We start from the raw sequence: 18,785 nt of genomic DNA, 5'->3' as shown, positions 1-18,785 counted from the left end.
GTTTATTAATTATATCCTGACAGAAAAATGCTCTTCACCGTAGTTAAGGAGTAGACTGTGAAGCCACAAGAACCCAGTAATGGAGTCTTCTGTGGTATCATATGGAGAGATCTATCATATAGAGAACTCTATCATATAGAGTTCATCTCAATGCACAAATATTACGTTGGTTCTAATAAAGTTTAATGAATCTAAATGCAAAACACTTGCATACAGACCCTGTATATTCAAAACCTCCAACATCCCATGTAGCAACAGGGCTTTACAGAGAAAAACTGTGGTAGATTGTCATATGCAGTAATGGAACTATTACCTTGCGGGTTTATATTTATATGCTTTCCTCAGCTTTAGCTTGTTCATGCATGCATCATATCTCTGGAGCAAACTATCTGATTGTACTTGTGGTATTTGATCTGGTTTTCTATACTGTGTGAGCCAATATAAATAAACCTCCCCACCCACCGTTTCAGCATTCCAAGCAAGCTAAAGCCCCTATTTAAAGACCAGAACACCCTGAAAAGCCTTTTTACACCTAGATCCTAACAGGCCTTTTCAAATGCTAATCTGCATGTTAGTCAAGCAACAGTTTTAATCCCAGCACTGCCATCTACTGAAAAGAACATTATAATATATCTTTCTGGAAGACATGCTTTAATTCAAAGACAAATTATGGTCTTGGTAACTGGATTACTGGATAAATGGAGTTCCTAACCAGAAAAAACTCTATAAGCTATCCTATACAATCTGGTAAGATGATGAAGTAACTTTAAAATGTACATAAATCCATTTATAGGAATGGTGATGTTTCAGCAATAGTGAATAGATGAGTACCAACAAGCTGTGTGCATCCCTCCTTAACTTTGATCTAAGGCAAATAAATGCTAGCTGAATTAAATGAGAATGAAATCAATTACAATTTCAATTTAATAAATCCAGACAATAATTGATTAATTCTTTAAATGAAGCACCTGAAATTAGTAAATCTGTGTTTCCAAGCCTTAGACAGATCTATGTAAATGGAACAGGAGAAATACTATAATAACTGCCAAAATTCTCTTTTCCCTGGGTAAGAAGATCTAAATAATAACTAGAAGTAAAAATCTTAATTACCTACGGATGATCTTCTGTTGAAATACCTGCCAGTTTCACATAGGTTGAATGCATTTTATTGACAAGGCAACTCTTCATACCTAGTTTGCTTACTGAAACAACTCTCATATAAAGCAAGTCTAAACGCTGTTGATGGAGAACCGATTAGGCCACAATCTATTGACTGCAAGCCCCAGGCTGACAGTGTGTTATGACAGCTCCTAGTAAGCATTTTCTTCCTTTGGGAGTGTTTATCCATGTTGATCTGATCACCCAATTCACAGACTACCGCAGTACATGGTAAATTTTTTAAAAGAACAATAAAAAAAGAAAGCAATGAAAGTGTATTTTAAAATGTATGTTCTTAAATCCTCCCCAAATTGAAAAATGAAATACTTTGACTAAGTTTACTTAGATTTTTAAAAGATCAGTAAAAGCATAAATCCCAAACATGTATCTGTTATTTTCCACCATTTTTTGATCAGCTTTTTGGCACCAAAAGACTTGCAGCTAGCCAGACGGTTCACTTTAAATGACCAGATCTCAGTAAACAGTAGCGCAGAACAACGAACTTGTGGGAAGAGCAGTGCTCTCCCGAGGAGCGTGCAAGGCATGTGAGAGTGACACAAGTGCACAGAGGCAGGCTAGCAGGCCCAGAATGATCCTGGTTACAGATGTTGACTGGTCAGCAGAAGAGACCCCACTCTCACAAAGTGGAACCCCCTTTCCTCCCCCCTGCCATTGATAGGAGGGAATTACCAACAGAATCTGTATTTCCACCCACTGGCAGGCCTGAGGAGTCACCTGCAGACAATGAGAGAAACTAGCATAAAAGAAGAGGTGGTTTAATAAAAGCTAGAGGGTATGAAGACCCTTGAAATAAATAGTATAGAGAAAAGAAAAATAACGTGCTCAGAAGTCTGTCCAGTCCATGCGCTTTTGAGACAAACGTACAAAATCCTAAATCTTTACCTATTTTTGTGATTCGATTTTTTTCTGTATTGGAAACCACTTGTAACCATTTGCTATCCCCCTTCCTCTGCCATGTTCCTCCACTGCTCCACTGTCACATCAAATTACTTAAGATTCCTGTGATGTCTTCTCTTACCATATGACTTTTTCTATATTGCATCAGATCATACCTTTTTCATTCTCTGCCTATACTCATTTCTCTTTGCAGCCTCTCTTTCCTTTCTTTCCCTCCATTTGTTATACCTTTTGCCCCAGTCCTTCATTCTGTAAATTATTTCTTTTCCATTCTTGGAAAAAAAAGGCTAGTCTCTGAGTCAATATTTCAAGACCTACCCCGTTTTCTACTTTCTCTTCTCGCTTCTCCCTCATTTCTTTAATTCATTTGCATTTCTGCTACTAGCATTTTTCAAGTAGGACCCCAGATTTCATTCCATTCTGTTCTCCTGCCTTCCCATATTCTTCAGTTTACCACTTGTTTGTCTCTTTTAACATATATTTATTCCCTTTTCTTCATATTTGCCTGACTTTCAGTGCACAGAAAGACACACTATGGTAAAAATGTCAATGAAAAAAGTATTATTATTCCTATAACTGGTACTGAAGCATTGGGATATTGTCTAAATGTCACAGAATGTAATCATAAATTTTTCACTGCTCTCACCAAGCCTTGAAGAATCAATATTGGGAATACTAGCTGCACGTCCTTATCTCTTCACCCATTGCCTGTTATTAAGCAGAGGTAAAGTGCATCCTGAATCCAGGATCTTGCAGAAAGATTGCTGAGGCTCAACCAGCTCTTTGATTATACCCCTCGCTGCTCATCCATGTGAGCACCAGTGGCTGGGGAAGACTGGAACGTATCAAGAGGGAGTGACCACGAAGGGCATGAGAAGGCAAGTAGTGTGTCCTCAATATTGCCAGTGAAAAGGAAATGCTCAGGCAGAAGCAGAAGTAGCCTACATGGCAATACCACTCAGATACTACCGCTTGTGTGCCTGGTATCATACATGGTGCTTTGGCATCTATGACCACATGACCCTTTCTATGGAATGAGGATTTGGTCATCAGAGGAGGTCTCTGGTGACTGGAGAAAATAAAGTGTTACATCTCTCTTCAAGAAGGGCAAGAAAGATGATCTGGTACACTACAGACTAGTTAGCCTCACCTCAGTCTCCTGGAAGATAATGGAGAAAATCCCAGAAGTCATCTATAGGCATGTGAAGGACAAGAAGATGAACGGCAACAACCAGCATGGATTTAGCAAAGGAAAATCATGTCTGACTAACCTGACTGCCTTCTCTGACAACTGGTTTGGTGTAAAGGGGATACTGTTTGCCTTGACCCTATCAAGGCTCTCCGTATGATCTCCCATTGCATCTTTGTAGTTGAACTGAAGAGCTATGAACTCCAAAATGGATGGAAAACTGACTGGACCAGTAGACTTAAGGGGCAATGAGCAGCAGTTCAGAGTTCATCTGACAACCAATTATTAGTGACTTTCCTCACAGGTTAGTACTAAGGCTGGTACAATTTAATGTCTTCCTTAGTGGCTTCAAGGACAAGACAGAATGCACCTTCAGTAAGTACATGGAGGACACCAGATCTAGAGGAAGCAATCAATATGTTAAATGGCAAGGCTGCTAAATGGTAGGGTCTCAACAGACTGAAGAAATGAGTTAACAGAGACACAAGAAGTTCAGCAAAGGCAAGCGATAGTTCTGCACGTGGGATGAAATATCCTCCTGCAGCAGTACAGTTTGGGGGCTGACTGGATAAAAAGCAGCTTTGCAGAAAAAAACATGGGGATCTTGGTGGATAATAAGTTAAGCAGTAGTCAGCAGAGCAGCTTTGCAGGAATGGAAGTTAATTGCGTATTTGGATGTATTAGCAAAAGCATAGCTGGCAGGCCAAAGGAAATGATTATTCCTCTATATTTCACACTTGTGAGACCAGAGCTATACGTAGTATTGTACTCAGCTTTGGTTTGGTTCCCAGTACAGGAAAGGCAGTGACTGCAGAGTAAGTCCAGCGGAAGAACATCAAGATGGTAAGTCTCCCCAGAGCCTAGGGAGTTTTTTCAATGGATCATTATATCTACGTTGTTGAGTGGTTAAATATAGCTGGGAACTTCTTTTCAAGTCCAGATTCACTCACCATCTACACTGCTTACAAAAAAACATACTCTGGCTTGCAGTCTTAGGTCCAGCCACTAGGCACTCTTGAGATACCAAGCTTGAGCTTTGCTATGACATTTAAATGTTGCCTCAAGTTCTCCTTCACTGCACCTGGCTGGCTTAGGCATGGACAAATATGATAGCAATACAGCCTCTATCCAATAGATATCCTGAGCTTGGTTCTTTCCAAGCATAATGTAGACATTTTAAGCCTTATTTGCAATAAATCTGACAATCCGTAGTGTGACATGAAAGCCTGCTGCTTATAAGGTTGTCATGTTGAAGTATGCTTTCAAATCTGCTTTTCTTCATTTAGTTCAGACACAACCTGTGAATGTCTGAAAAACAGTAGTGCACAGATAAAAAGCATACCACAGGCAAGCACCTGAGGGAGGCTCCAGGCATGGGGAAAAATAAGCAAGGCTCTTTTCACGCACAGTAAAATAGACCTTATTAGACAGTGTATATGGTCTCCTCCCCTCCACCCACCCACCACCCCAGGAACTAAGCTACTTCTTGGCTAAGAGGAAGGGAAAAACATGAACCAAAATGTTTACCTCACTTTTTATAACATGCTCAGTGATCTGAAATATGTTAGCTGCAGCCTGATCACAGACTCCTATAGCTCTATAAATATAATTTTGTGAAGTCTTTGCTCAGGGATGGCTTGTAGTGCAGCATAGCATGCATGAGTGAAAGACATTATGATTTATCTGTATTGAGCCACTCTCCTTTACAGTTTGGTATGATCACTAATCACATAAACAATCTCATTTGAGCTGCTTACACTTTCCTGTATTATTTTGGTAATTGCTTCAAAATTAGAGGCCTGGGAGGAGTTTTAAAAACAAATGTTTGCCACTTTTTAACTGTGATTCACACATGTGTGTACATATGTGTGGCCATATGCTTTTGAGTTTGATATATGTGCAAAGAACAGTCAGTGACCTTTCTTCCCTTCCCCTCTGATTCCTGCAGGCTGTTCTCTCTTTCTCACAAATTGTTCATCTTAAAAGATCACTCAGGTACTTGAAAATTTGGCTTTCTCTTGTCCAAACCACCAGGTGAAGGTCTGTATTTTCCAATACAGACAAGAAATGTCATACAGGCAGCAAGACAAGAAAGAGACATTTCTAGTACCTTTTCTCATAGATTATTTTAAAGGGATTTAGGAAAAGAGAGGGGGCTCAAGTCAGTCGGTTACACAAGCTGTAGAACTCACTGATTCATATTCGGACCAATTTCTTTTTCTATTTCTATTTTTTCTTATCTAAACTTAAGTTCTGTTAATTGTGAATTCTGGGTACAGAACTGCAGGTTTGAGCAGCTGCCTGAATCTGTCAGCACTTTGAATAGACAAGATTTCACATGGTTACGAACAAGAGGCTGAATTAATTTTGGAAAAACATTATTTAAAAAATATTATTCTTAAAAAAAATAGAAGCCTTCCAAATATAAATGAAACAGTAAGAGGGGGCAGGGGAAGAGAGACAAGTGTCTCAGAGAGAGAAGTGTGGTAAAAACCCCCTCTGCTCTAACGGATAGTTTTAGCACAGTCCATGCAACTCAAGAAAATGATAGAAATCATTGGAAAGAAGAGCATTTGGAAAGAAAAAAAAAAAAAAAAAGATGTTTTTCATATCCAGGTGAAGTAATTAGGGAAGATCAGCTTTACTAGACAGTCAGGTTTAGGAGACAGTTATTGTTTGTAGAAAGATTATGAGGTCTAATGAGAACATGAGAGTCACCAGAATAGTTAGGACAGAGAAGCCTGGTAGTAGAAAGTCTAGCTATAGACATTTAGACTTCACCCTAAAATATTCCCAGTCATATGATTATGAGAAGGGCTGAGAAAATTCTACTGTTAGTAACAACAAATTATTTAAGATACTTGGAAAATTTCTTTCTGCAATAGCTTTGTACATACCTTCTCTGGCACAAAAGTCTGTAGCGGCATTCAGGAGGTCTGTGCTAGAATCTTTCTCCTAGTAAACAAAAATAAAATTGCAAAACTCTCACTCCTTTCCCCCCTGAAGTCATAGTGGAGTATTCCATATTCTAACTTCTGATAATGTGACAATATAATGCATCACTACATGGTTAATGTTCACACACCCCAAAATTAAGTCAGCGTATAAAGATTATTGTTGATAAACAACTATGTGTAAGGGACAAATTTTCTCTTTCTATTGTAATACTTATCATAGGTTTCCCAACCAGGACTGGGGCCAGAAGAGGGAGAGACAACCTCCAGCCTGGGGTATCTCCATCTGGCGTTTTGATGCAATTCCCGCGATGCGTTACACAGCACTACAGGTTCACTCATCACAAACGCTTACAACAGAACTTGAGGCAATGAAAGTTTTTTATTAATAACTCTGCGTTTCACTTTATCCTAAATATTACCTCAACTGTGGCAAGCTCTCAGCACTTACATGTATACTGTCATTTGCTATCAGTCTGTATACTTTTGGATGTAAGCAGAAGTAAACAGCTTTACATTTACAATTATTATAAATAAAAGAATGAGTACCTTGTTTGGGAAATGCTTTGGTGAAAAGTCCAAACTATGCAAAGGACAAGTGGATTTTCTGTCTATCCATTCCTAGCAAAAATGTGTTTTATGTGCATGTGTGCATATATATATACATATACATACATACATGTGTGCGTATATTCACATGCACACACAGATAAAAGCATTTCAGAAAAGCTATTGCCTGTAATGAGAATGCAATATAGCAACTATTAATTATGAATTGATGAGCGTATGTTTCTGATGAGTCATTATGTCAATACCCTGAATGGGAGTCTTTCAATCCAGTCTTACAAAATAATTTAGATTCTTTTTCAGATTCCCATAGTAGAAGTATTTCTGTAGTATTACAATGGAAGTAATCTCAGACAGTACTACTAGGTTTTATATTAGGTTTTAACAACTTTTCATCAGTTTTGGAGCATTTGTCTATACCACCTTAATTTCTGTTGATACAGATTTTTTTTAATATGGAATTCATAATAGGGACTCATTATTTACTTCCCACTATCTTGCTAGAGCAGTATTTACATTATCTGTGGTACAGATCAGCAAAGATCTGCAGATACCCAACAAGTTAGCCATCTTTATTTTGCTGATGAAAAGCAAAGGAGATTCACTAAATATTTTTTATATATTTTGCCTGGGGAGAAATACAATATGCTAGGTATATTTGGCATGTAATGTGTATTTTAATGATAACATTCAGATGAGCATGGTATAAAATAAAACTGCTTGTCTTTGGATTTTACTAATAATGGCTAATAAGAAAAAAGAACAGCTGTATGATTACACTGTATAAAACCAGAATCATTGCTGTTTTGAAAGTGGATTTATAACATGAGTTCATAAGATATTTAAGACTTCAGTTATGTTATCAGGATTAAGATTAATATGGAAATATATTTAAACTGAAGAATGTTCTTCATATTAGCTAAGGGTTTGCACTGATTATTATTACTGATTTTTAAAGTAAATCTGCTATGTGTCTAACTACAGCCATGACAGATACCATTAATTCTCATGAGTTTATAACCAGTTAATAGGACATGGTTAACAGGTAATCAGTAATCACAAAATTCTGTTTCACACATTCTGATAGATGAAGACAAGCCAAACAAAAGAACCTGCTTCATTAAGAAAAGGGGTATTTTACAATGAGTCATTAGATCATTTACCACCATGATTAAAAATGGCTATGACTCATCTCATCAAATGTAGGTCTGGAATACTTGTTGTACAATACAGTGTGAGGTGCAAAATCCAGAAACAATGCATTGCTTCAAAGACTGTCACTGGCCTTTCAACAGTAAATAAAAATATGTGAATCCTTTTTTGTCTTTAGTTATATATAATTATGAAAATCATGAAGTACATTGGTGATACTGATTTTTGAATGCTTGTTAACACGGGGAAGTTATCCTAGATTACAGCAGGCTATTAATTATAAGAGCTATTTTTTAACAATTTCACCTATGATCCTCCCTATTTCAGAAATGAATGTCACATTACACAACATGAAACCGCTTTCAGCTGTTTCTGAATAATTCCACCAGTAAACAAACCCTTTTTGCCTGTTGTGTACTTTGACAGGTAGTCCAAGATAGAAATCCTTCAATAAAAACAGAACGTTCTTTTTAGGAACAGGAACAGGAATAGGAAAGATCACAGCCAGTAAACACAATGCAACTTTAAAACATCTTGATTTTGCTGTCTCTGTCGCTCTCCTCCTCCCACTCAGTATGAGCAGATCCAGCTTGCAAGAAGCTGACCGTTAACAAGAAGCACTGTGCATCCATCACACCCACTGCCTCAGAGGGAGTCGAGGGCACACAGGTTTTTGCAAGATCAACTTCAGACTATGGATATAAAATTTAAAGATCTAGAGGAAGGCAATAAAGTGTACGATAAGTAGTTATTGATCCTTCCTGGTTTCCCCCATGCAAAAAGTACTCTGAAGAACCACTGAAACAGTGGTTCCCAGAAACACCCAGGTGAGAGGCTCACAGCTGGTCCCAGAAAAGCAAATAGGCAAATATACAGGGTTTTCAGAGGAATATTTTATGACAGTGCTACACAGCAATTTATGAGAAACTCTGGAAGTTGTTGGTAGGAGTATTGGGTTATTACTACCACAGGAATCAGAGTTGTTTTTGAATCATTGGCCCGCTTCACTGCAACATGTGTTTTACCCTCAATAACTCCCATGGTGCCCCTCAACATGAGATTTACACCAACTCTGAATGGTATCCAAATTATTTATTTTTATAAATTACTTGTTAGATAAACCTATTATTTATGTGCTGGGAGACTCTTTCAAGGAACCTTACATATTTCTTCTTGCATTCTACAATGCTGCTGACATACGTTTGCCATCTTTGATACATAAAATGGATTAGGATATCCTCACACCTTATATATATATATATGTATGTATATATATATTGAAATGTCTACTCTTTTAAATGACAAATAGTTTGCACCTTCTCAAATTGAGATACAAAATCAAGTACAAGGGGAATAAATATTGCCAAAGAACATTCAAAAAAAAAACATGAAGGTAATTGGTATGCAGTAAGAATTTACTGCCAGTTTCCATTTAATTTAACAGTCAGTATAAACAGTCCTAACTCCATAGCTTAGCATGGAGGACACGCAATTAGAAGAAGGAGAGAGGCAGTAGATTAGAGACCATCTTTCAATTCAGAAGAAGGCTGAAGTAATCACAAATTCACATTTAGCTCTATAAAATAAGCACAGTCAAAATTACTGCACTTGAAGTGGGATATTCAGATTCTGCAGCCTCTGTGGTGTAAGAAACTCCCAGGAACATCTCTACAGAAAATCTTGTCATTAGCCTTGTTTGGCTTAAGAGAGAACGAGAACTAAGACATCCTTGCCTTATTCATACCAGAGGAACTGAGATCAATTCCCAACTGAAAGTAATTAGGGTAGGCAGAATAAATAGGACTGAGGGAATGTTATAGAAACTGAAAATTTACAACCTTGAACACAATCTAGCATCTATTTTCTTTACAGACATGATCAAGTTTTAAACACAGAGACTCAAATCTAAATATAGCTTATAGTACCTTCCATTAAAGCAAACTGCTTTCATGATTCTTTTTATTTGAATAGAAAAAGACTGTTGCTGACTTAGGTTTTATTTGTTGAATTTAAACATAGCCCTATGATAATTTGCAGCTAGAACCATTACAATGTCATGTCAGTGCACGAGGAAGAACCAGAAAATGCAATCCAGTAAAAAAAAAAAAAAAAAAAAAAAAAAAAAAAAATAGAAACTCACTATTTCAGTAACCAGGCCAAACGAAATGCCAAGGCAAACAGATAAGAATATTTTAAGAATATATGACTTTAATTGACTTTGTCCCTTTAATGATAAATTTACAATGAAAATGACATGTCCAACCATAATTTTGAAATACAACATAGCTACCACTCATTTGCTGCAAATGCCTTTGCATTATATTTGTTTGTGGCAGAGGAATAAATCTGACAAAAATAAATTCTTATACACATCCACTCTAGTGGGCTTAATAGCAAGATAAGATATTTCAAGTTAAATAAATTAAGACAAAATAAAATTAAATCATATAAAAGTCCCTCCTGGATCTCCTCAAGCAAGAATTTCCTCAGCACACTACTGCACCAACTCTCATACATAAGGAAAAAAAACAAGATCTGTTTACTGTGAATGAGGCAAAATGATGCACTGGACATTGGCCTGACATTTTACCTCTTGTGATTGGGACCAATCCATTGAGCAATGACTCAGTGTCTCCATCTTCAGAGTGCCCTAATTACTATGAGAAAGGCCAACTTTATAGTTATTTTATAGAAACTGCAACATCCCAAATAACTTCTCGTAGCCTCCAGTGCTCCGGTGGTGTCTACCGCCAGAACTCTGAGGCCATCCATATTAAGAAGAGCACACATGGCAAATAAACACACGGCATCCATGCGCCTTCTGGTACATTTGCTAATTCTCTGAGGCCCCTCTCCCAAATGCCGTCAAAGATGCAACCCTTCAGATATTTGCAGTGGACAGATCGAGTGGAGATTGGTTTATATAATTTCGAAGAGAAAGAGTTTGCTCTGCTGTCTCTCCTTACTCTCCAAATGTGTACTCGAGCATTAGTGAACAAATATATCAAATAAATATCAGATAATAGCACCAAGATACACTTGGTAATGCAAAGAAAGGATATATTTTAGGGTATGATCAGTTAAGATATTTGAAGCTTCCATTGCTGCTTCTAGAAATGTCAGGACAATTCAGAAATGTCAGTTGCTTTACTGTTTTCTAGACTGTAATTGAAGGATCATGTAGCTCTCTCACTCTTTCTCTCTCTTTCTCTTTCTCTAAATAGGTCTATAAAGATCAGCTGGAAAGTGCAGACAGAATTGTTCACTGGTTAGCTTTACTTAGAGCTACAGGGTATATATGTGCTGTGTTTTTTCTTATTGATCAATCTAGCTTACATTTTTAGCACACACAAACAAAAATCAGAGAAAAAGAAAAACTTGATGAAAAACACGAACAACACAAAACAAATAAGGTTCCAATCGTGCAAATTTTGCTTCACTGGATAAAGCACTTCTTGACACAGTAATGTCCAGAATCCCCCTCCCCCAGAAAAATACAGGACTGAGACTGAAGCCATTCTTTTTTTTTTCTTTTTTTCTTTTTTTTTCTTTTTTTTTTCCTTAAGGCTATACAACACAAAGAAAGAAAGCATGGAAAGAACACCTCATCAGGCTGAACACTTCATTCTTCTGGCTCAGGAGTGAGCCTTTGATAAAGTGATTGTGTGGTCCGAGTTACTTGTCGCATTGGGATAACAAGAAGAGGAAGAAAAGAGGGAAAAAATGAAAGAGAGAGGAAAAAAATAAAAAAAGAAGAAGAAAGTCAATGATCCCAACAATAAAATCCAAAATTGACTTTACAATCACAGGTACAAATTGCTCAGGTCGATAATTTCAATTCTCCTAAAGATCACTGTCGTCTAAAACTAATTAGAGGCGCAGGTTTCCCAAGGAATTGTCAATATTCAAAGCAAATGTTGGAGTTTAGAAGGTTATCATTCTTCTACTGTGACAGTCTGACAGGGCGACTGGAAATATTGTCATGTGCTGCCAAGTTCAGGGTGTTGTTAACGATTGAATCCTTGCTCCAGCTCACAGATCTGTCTCGTATTTGGCCTTCTTTTATAGTGGAAAGACTAAGAAGCCAGAAAAGGTTGAATATTTCCACCCTCCCATGAGGTTACCCCTTTCCAGTTTGAGATGCACTTTGTCTTCTCTTTCCATGTGAAGCAAGACCCCGTTGCTGGCTGCTTCTCTGGTGACATCCTGATCCCCTGCAAAAGCTGAAATCACTGGGTAGCCGTTTTGCATTAAACTTACCTAAAAAGTGCAAAGAGAGAGAATCTGAGTTTTCTCAATACTCCCAGTGACTTTGATTGCCCTGTGCACTTCATGAAGCTTTTGCACAGGTTAAAAACAAGTTTGAATTAAGCTAAGGCAATGCATAATGTCTGTCATGCATAAAGATCCCTTTAATTCAAACAACCCCCAGCCTTGTTCTTCCCTTGCTGGGTTTGTAAATGCCCCTTAGCACCTAGAGACAGTATTTGCAAATGGAAAGAAAGCATCTTTAGGTCACAACCCACCTGGATGGTTTGTCTGTTATAGACCTTGACCACGTGGAAACTGAAACTATATATCCCTTTTCTTGGTGCTACAAATATACTGGAAGCAAGATCAAAATGGTTGCCAATATTAACTAATACCTGGAAAGTATATAAAAGAAAAAAAAAAAGAAAAGAAAAAGAAAGAGAGAGAGAGAGAGAAATCAGACCCCGCCTTAGATAAGCACCAGTGAAAATCCGACATGAGCTCCATGACTGATAAAAATCCAGACAGTATTTGCAGCACAATTAAAAGTGTACTGCAGGGGAATAGAGTCAGGTTAAGAGGCATTTAAATAGCATCACGGTTCATGGAACGATTTGGTAATGCAATGATGAATTCCAAACCCTGTTAGATGAAGTGCAGAAGTCCACACTGCACTGCATGGCAGGTGGGGAGCTGGAGGGGGCAAGCAAAAGAGGGGGGGAAAAAAAGGAACTCTTCAACTCACAGTGCAAATTATACGCTTTTCAGATTACACTACTGACTACTGAAACTAGATCTTTAAACTGCAACTAAAATCGAGTTTAATAGGATATACAACCAAAATCGGGCTGGGAAATCTTTCAACGAAGCAGGAGTGGATGTGCAGTATCAGTAACATCTGACGCTTCATGCTGCTCCGTCTGTCCCTCCGGAGGGCTGTGCTGGCTGACCTGGCGCCCCCCGCGGGGTGCCTCCTCCTCCTCCCCGAGAGCAATCCTAATTTGCCATATATTGCAAGGGCCTTCAGAAGAGAAAGCGGGGAGGAGGGAATGAGTTGACTCCTCCGGCAGAGGTGCCAAGGGCCGCTCGAAAGCAGCGGCCGGACCCCGCTCCCGCGGCAGCGGGCGGTGCGCATCGCCGGGATCCTCGGCTCGCCCGGTCGCTCCTCCTCCCGGCTCTCGGGACGGGCAACCCGTTTTAGCTCAAAAGCACGGGTAACGAAAACCAACCCCGCCAGGGGCCCGCCGGCCACCCCAGGCGGTGAGACCCTGCCGGCTGCCCGCCCCGGGGGGACCCCACTCCCGCCTGGGCACCCGGCTCGCATCGGCGGCTTTGCCGGCTACGACCTCTGCTTCAGCTCTTTTAGTGAAAAAAAAGAAATACAAAGCAAACCTTTCTGGAAGCGGGGAAAAATAATAATAACAAAAAGTCCCGCAAGCCCTTCCTTTTAAAATATCCAAACCCTGCTGTTTCCAAGAAGGGAAGAAAAAATAATCCGTTATTGTGGGAACTCCAACGGAGGGATGCCTCCAAACTCCTGAGAACAGAGAATTGCAGGGTAAAGTATGTAAAATACGCGACACCTTTTTTTCCCCCTACTGATTTGACTTTATGGGATTTTGTAGACGAGGAATAGCTGTGCAAACTCATCAGGACGGGACAGGCTGACAGAATAACAAGAGGACTGACCGATGAACGGAGAAAACAGTTTGCGTGTGTGCAGTTTGGCTCACTCTTCAATACTACCTCGGGATACAGAGGCAGCAGAATAAAGTAAATTTCATTAAAAAAAAAAAAAAAAAAAAAAAAAAAAAAAGGCAGTAGGACAGTGCATGGGCTCCGGGAAACAGGCAAGGCGAAGGGGCAGCACGGATGGGCTCGGGCTGCCCGCTGCTCTGCCCGGGGGTATGCCGTGCAGAATAAACCCGCTCCTAATTCACCTCTGATCAGTTTGATAACACGGCAAACACCCTCTTCTTCCTCACTCCTCCCTTCCCCAAATACGTGCTGTTACACTGCCAAACGCGCTCGGAACAGACAGGTCCAGCGACTCCCCAGTAGCAAATCTCTGTCCTCCGCTCGCCCTGAATATTCTCATTTCCGTCGTAGCACCGAGGGGGGAAACGCACTCCTCGGCCCCGCACCCTCCCTCACAGGTTAGGCGCTGCTGCCCGGGCCCCCTCGGCTGCGGGGCACTGCCGCCGCGGTCCGGGGCACCAGCCCGCACGTTAAAGCACCCGCCGCAGCGGCGACGGGACCCGGCAGGGAGCCAACCTCCCCCTTCCCGCCGGCAGCCCCGGAAAAGCCCGCAGCCGACTAAAGCGACTTCCCAAGCGCGTTCTGGGGAGTTGAGCTATTAACCTGTTATAGAGCCGGTGACTCGCTAGCAAAAGGAGGAAAGGAAGGAAGAGAGAGAGAAAGAGAGAGAAAGAGAGGGAGAACGAGAGAAAGAGAGAGAAAGAGCGAAAGAGGGAGAAAGAGAGAAAGAAAGAGAGAAAGAAAGAAAGAGAGAAAGAGAGAAAGAAAGAAAGAGAGAAAGAAAGAAAGAAAGAAAGAAAGAGAGAAAGAAAGAAAGAGGGAGAAGAAAGAAAAGAAAAGAAAAGAAAAGAAAAGAAAAGAAAAGAAAAGAAAAGAAAAGAAAAGAAAAGAAAAGAAAAGAAAAGAAAAGAAAAGAAAAGAAAAGAAAAGAAAAGAAAAGAAAAGGACAAACGCAGCAGTCTCACGGCGTTAGAAGAGGGGTGCCGGTGAGCGGTGTCCGCGCAGGAAGGATGGGGCCGGCCGGGAGGGGAGCAGCAAAGCCGAAGCAAGGCGGCGGCTGACCTGGTCGAAGTAGATGGTCATGGTGCGGTTGCTCATCTCGGAGGGCTCGTGGTTGGTGCTGCGGGTGGCCGAGAAGGCCACCTTGGCGCTGCCCGAGCGCACCGAGATGCCCAGGGAGGAGGTGATGGCGCCGTCGGCCGAGGGGCTGGAGTCGCACACCACCAGGCACTTGCCCTCCAGCACGATGGGCTCCGTGTCGTTCTGCGCCCGCACCGGGCACCCGGCGGGCAGCAGCAGCAGCAGCAGCGGCAGCGCCGCCGCCAGGCAGCAGCAGCAGCCGCCCGCCGGCTCGGGCAGCGCCCCCCGCCGCCGCCGCCCCATGCCCAGCGCCGGCCCCGCGCCGCCGCCGCCGCCGCCGCCGCTCCGGCTCGCCGCCGCCATGGAGGCGCCCCGCGCCGCCGCCGCCGCCGCCGCCGCCGCCGCCGCCGGGCGGGCGCGGGGACGCGGAGGGGGCTGCGCGCCTGCTCCCGCCGCGGCGCCCCGCGGCCAGCGCTCTGCGCGACGGCGGCTGGGCAGCGGCGGCGCGGCCGCGCCTTCCTCCTCCTCCGCCGCCGCCGCCTCCTCCTCCTCCTCTTCCTCCTCCTCCTCCTCCTCCTCCGCGCGGGGCGCGGGAGCGTCCTCACAGGGCGGGCGGCGCGCAGCCTGCCAAGGGGAAAGGCGGCGGTGAAGCAGCGGTCCGCAGGCGGATCATACGCGCCACGGCGCCGGGGGCCCGGCCACCCCCAGCCCCCGCCCGGGCTCCCCAGCTGGCACAACAGGTTTGGGAGAGACCGCGACGCCAGGCGCCTCCTTCCCCCGCGCCCTGGCAGAGGCGAGTCCCGCCGCCCCCGCGGGGCTTCGAGGCGGGAGCGGCACAAGCGGCGGATTTCCCTCCGAAGCCCCGGCGGAGCAGCCTGCGGGGGCGGCGGGCGGCCCCCTCCCTGCGCCGCCGCCGCCGCAGCCCGGGGCTCCCAAACCCAGCCGGCTCCCCGCGCCCCGTCCGTCCTACAGCTGCCAGGCGGCTCCTAACGCCGCAGCCGGCACGGAGGGAGACTGGCTCGGGTCTCGTTAAACGCTCCCTCACCGCCTCGCTCGAGCGGCTGCTGCAGCCCCGCGCCCGCAGCGGGAAGGGGACTCCGCACCCCCGCACCCCCGCCCGCGGCTGCAGCGCTCGGGCACCAACTTCTGCTTTCCACCTCTCCGTCCCCCGCGCCGGGCTTGCTCCTCTCCCGCCGATCCCGTGGGCTGGGGAAACTCGCGGGAAGGAAGCGGCAGGCTCAGGCACCCCCCAGCTTTCCCCCCACCCCCCGCGCCCAGCATGCACGCAGGAGGCAAAACCTCACCCGGCTTCTGCCCTGGAAGTTGCTCCTCAGTTTTCCGCGCTCACCAGCACACACTTGAGAGCTGGCTGGCGAGAGATACTCCCCTCCGCACCTCCCCCGAGGCATCTGTACCACTGCCCTTAACCCTGCATCTTATTATGGCTATTATTTAAAATTATATCTTGCGAAGGGAACAGCCTGTGGGGAAGGGAACGAACGGCCTGTTTACCTGGACGGTCCATGATGGGAGAGGAGGGCTGCCTAGGTAGCTCGTCCGTGAACTTGTATTGCTTAGAGAAAATGAGCCGAGATTGCGCTGGCGGAAAGAAAAGGAAACGGGAGTCGTCTCTTTCTCTCCCGCCCAGTGCCAATAATCCTCCCCCCCCCAAACACCACCACCACCACCCCACTTCCTCCCGCCTCCCCTCCTTTACACACACACACACACACACACACACGCACACACGCATACACGCACCCGGCAGGGCTTCGCACTCCTGGAGCGGAGGGGAGCGCGGCCTCCGGCACCCTCTCCGCCCTCATCCCCCCAAACAGCCCTGCCCCCCCCCCACTACACCGCACCCCCCACCCCACGCGGCTGTACACCCCACCCCCGGCCTCGCACCTCGGCTGGCATCGGCGAGGCGCCGAGTTCCTCCCGGAGCGGCTCCCCCGGGGCGCTCCGCGGTAGCTCTTCACCGATTCCTGAAAAAAACCTTATGCCCTTCATTCCCCGCTATTTATTTGTACCCATACCCGTCTGGTTAAAACGCCTCTGCACGAACGCGTTAGTGCTTGCGGGCAACTGCTGCGGTGAAACCGCAAATCACCATGAAGCGAGAGCGAAATGGTATTTATTGGCTTTAATAATGACAGTAATAATAATACTCATTAAAGAAAAAAGAGAAGAAAGGAAGAAACACGCTGTCCGCCCCCTCTCCCCCCGGGCCGTAACGCTCCCCGAGGGGCCGGGTGTGCGTGCCTGCCCCTCCGCACCTCGCCTGCCCCTCCGTGCCTGTTCAGGCATTTCTTTCCCGCGGCCGCTGCCGTCCGGCCCCGCGCCCGCCCGCCGGCTCCGCGCCGGCTCCGCGCCCGCGCCAAGAGCGGGCTCGTGGCGCCACCCAGCGGCCGCGCGGCGGCGCCGTCGCGCGGGGCCGCGGCTGCGGGCGGCCGCGCGGCGCGGGCGGCCCGGGGCCGCCTCCCGCTGCCCGCGGGGCCCCGCCGCGCCGCGTCTGCCCGCCCGCCCCCGCCCGCAGGGCCAGCGCGGCGGCGGCGCGTGCCACGGCCACGGTTGGCAGCAGGTATCACGGCTGCAGTTTGGGTGGGGGGGGTTTTGTTGCTGTTTTTCACGCGTCTCCGCTGCTGCTGCCGCCGAGGGGTTAGCGCCGATACGAGGCAGGGCAAGGGAAAGCTCTAGCGATGAAGTTTTTGTGAAAAGGCGATGCGTTTCAATGCATTTTACTCCGCTGCGAATTGGTTTTCCGGTTGCATACGACTTTTTTTCTTGAGATCCCAATACTCAGCACCTGAAAGTAATATGTCAGAAAAACTGCATATAAATCTAAACGATAACCCAACTATTTTAATGTTCCTGAGATGGAGAAAAAATTGCAGGCGTATCTCAATAGTAAAATTACCATCTCAGCTATGAATGAGCACTCCTCTGTTTCAGTCTTCTGCTTTACCACAAGTGAGGAATTCCTGCGGGTGTCTGCCTGATGATTTGCATTGAGAAATTAATCATGCCCTGAAATCGCAGTTAAGCAGCATGCGGGGAATTCCTCACCTTTAGCTCCTTATTTCAAATGAGGAATTTTTACTAAGCATGAAAAACTCACGTTTGATGGTCTTTCTCCTGAGTTCAAGCATGGAGGGATGAGAGTAGAAAGCTGTAAAGTCTAGTGCATTAGCAAGTATCAGAAATCAGAGCAAGAACCAATCTGTGTCTGTAAGGCAGTGCCTATTCTGCAAGTGAAAGAAAAGGACTGCTGAAATTCCTCCAGAAGACATCAACACTCAATCTTGCATGGCTCTGGTACACTGGGGAGCTGCTATTATGTCTGTTTAGATCAGACCAGTCATTGATTATGACTCTGTTGTATAAACAAGGGATGAACGCAGAGCTAAAAGATTTGTTCCTTATTTTTTACGACTTACTTACAACATTGGGTCTAATGGCGAGGGAAAGATGACACGTCCTCACATCATCCATTTACTTTCAAGAAAGATGAGTGTAAGAATAACAAGCAACTGAAAAGCCTTTAAATCTAATGTGCATCCACAGAAAATTAGATGCAATCTGGTCTCTCTTTAATATAAGGAATGAATCTCTTACTTACAGAATCCTCCTCCTTTTTAAATAGTTAGCTAGGAAAAAAACAATCAGTACAAATCAGTAAAGCATAAAAGGAAAGGGGGAATTACAGAATATTTTACTTTTAACCAAATATCTAATTATATGACCTTTAGAGCTTT

The 18,785-nt window shown here is 44.2% G+C and overlaps 1 protein-coding gene across 1 annotated transcript; it reads right to left on the bottom strand.

Moving 5' to 3' along the window:
- Positions 1-11,457: 11,457 nt before the first annotated feature.
- On the bottom strand, positions 11,458-15,330 carry CBLN2 (cerebellin 2 precursor). The gene is made up of 3 exons (XM_062568097.1): positions 15,010-15,330; positions 12,465-12,584; positions 11,458-12,198 (listed from the first exon to the last, which is right to left on the bottom strand). The coding sequence occupies exons 1-3, from the start codon at positions 15,328-15,330 to the stop codon at positions 12,001-12,003; spliced, it is 639 nt and encodes a 212-aa protein (XP_062424081.1). The 3' UTR covers positions 11,458-12,000.
- Between the last annotated feature and the right edge of the window lie 3,455 nt (positions 15,331-18,785).

Source organism: Rhea pennata, chromosome 2, assembly GCF_028389875.1.
Source record: "Rhea pennata isolate bPtePen1 chromosome 2, bPtePen1.pri, whole genome shotgun sequence".
NCBI lineage: Eukaryota > Metazoa > Chordata > Aves > Rheiformes > Rheidae > Rhea > Rhea pennata.
The sequence above is the reverse complement of the archived record's forward strand: the minus strand, read 5'-3'. Positions and strand labels throughout refer to the sequence as shown.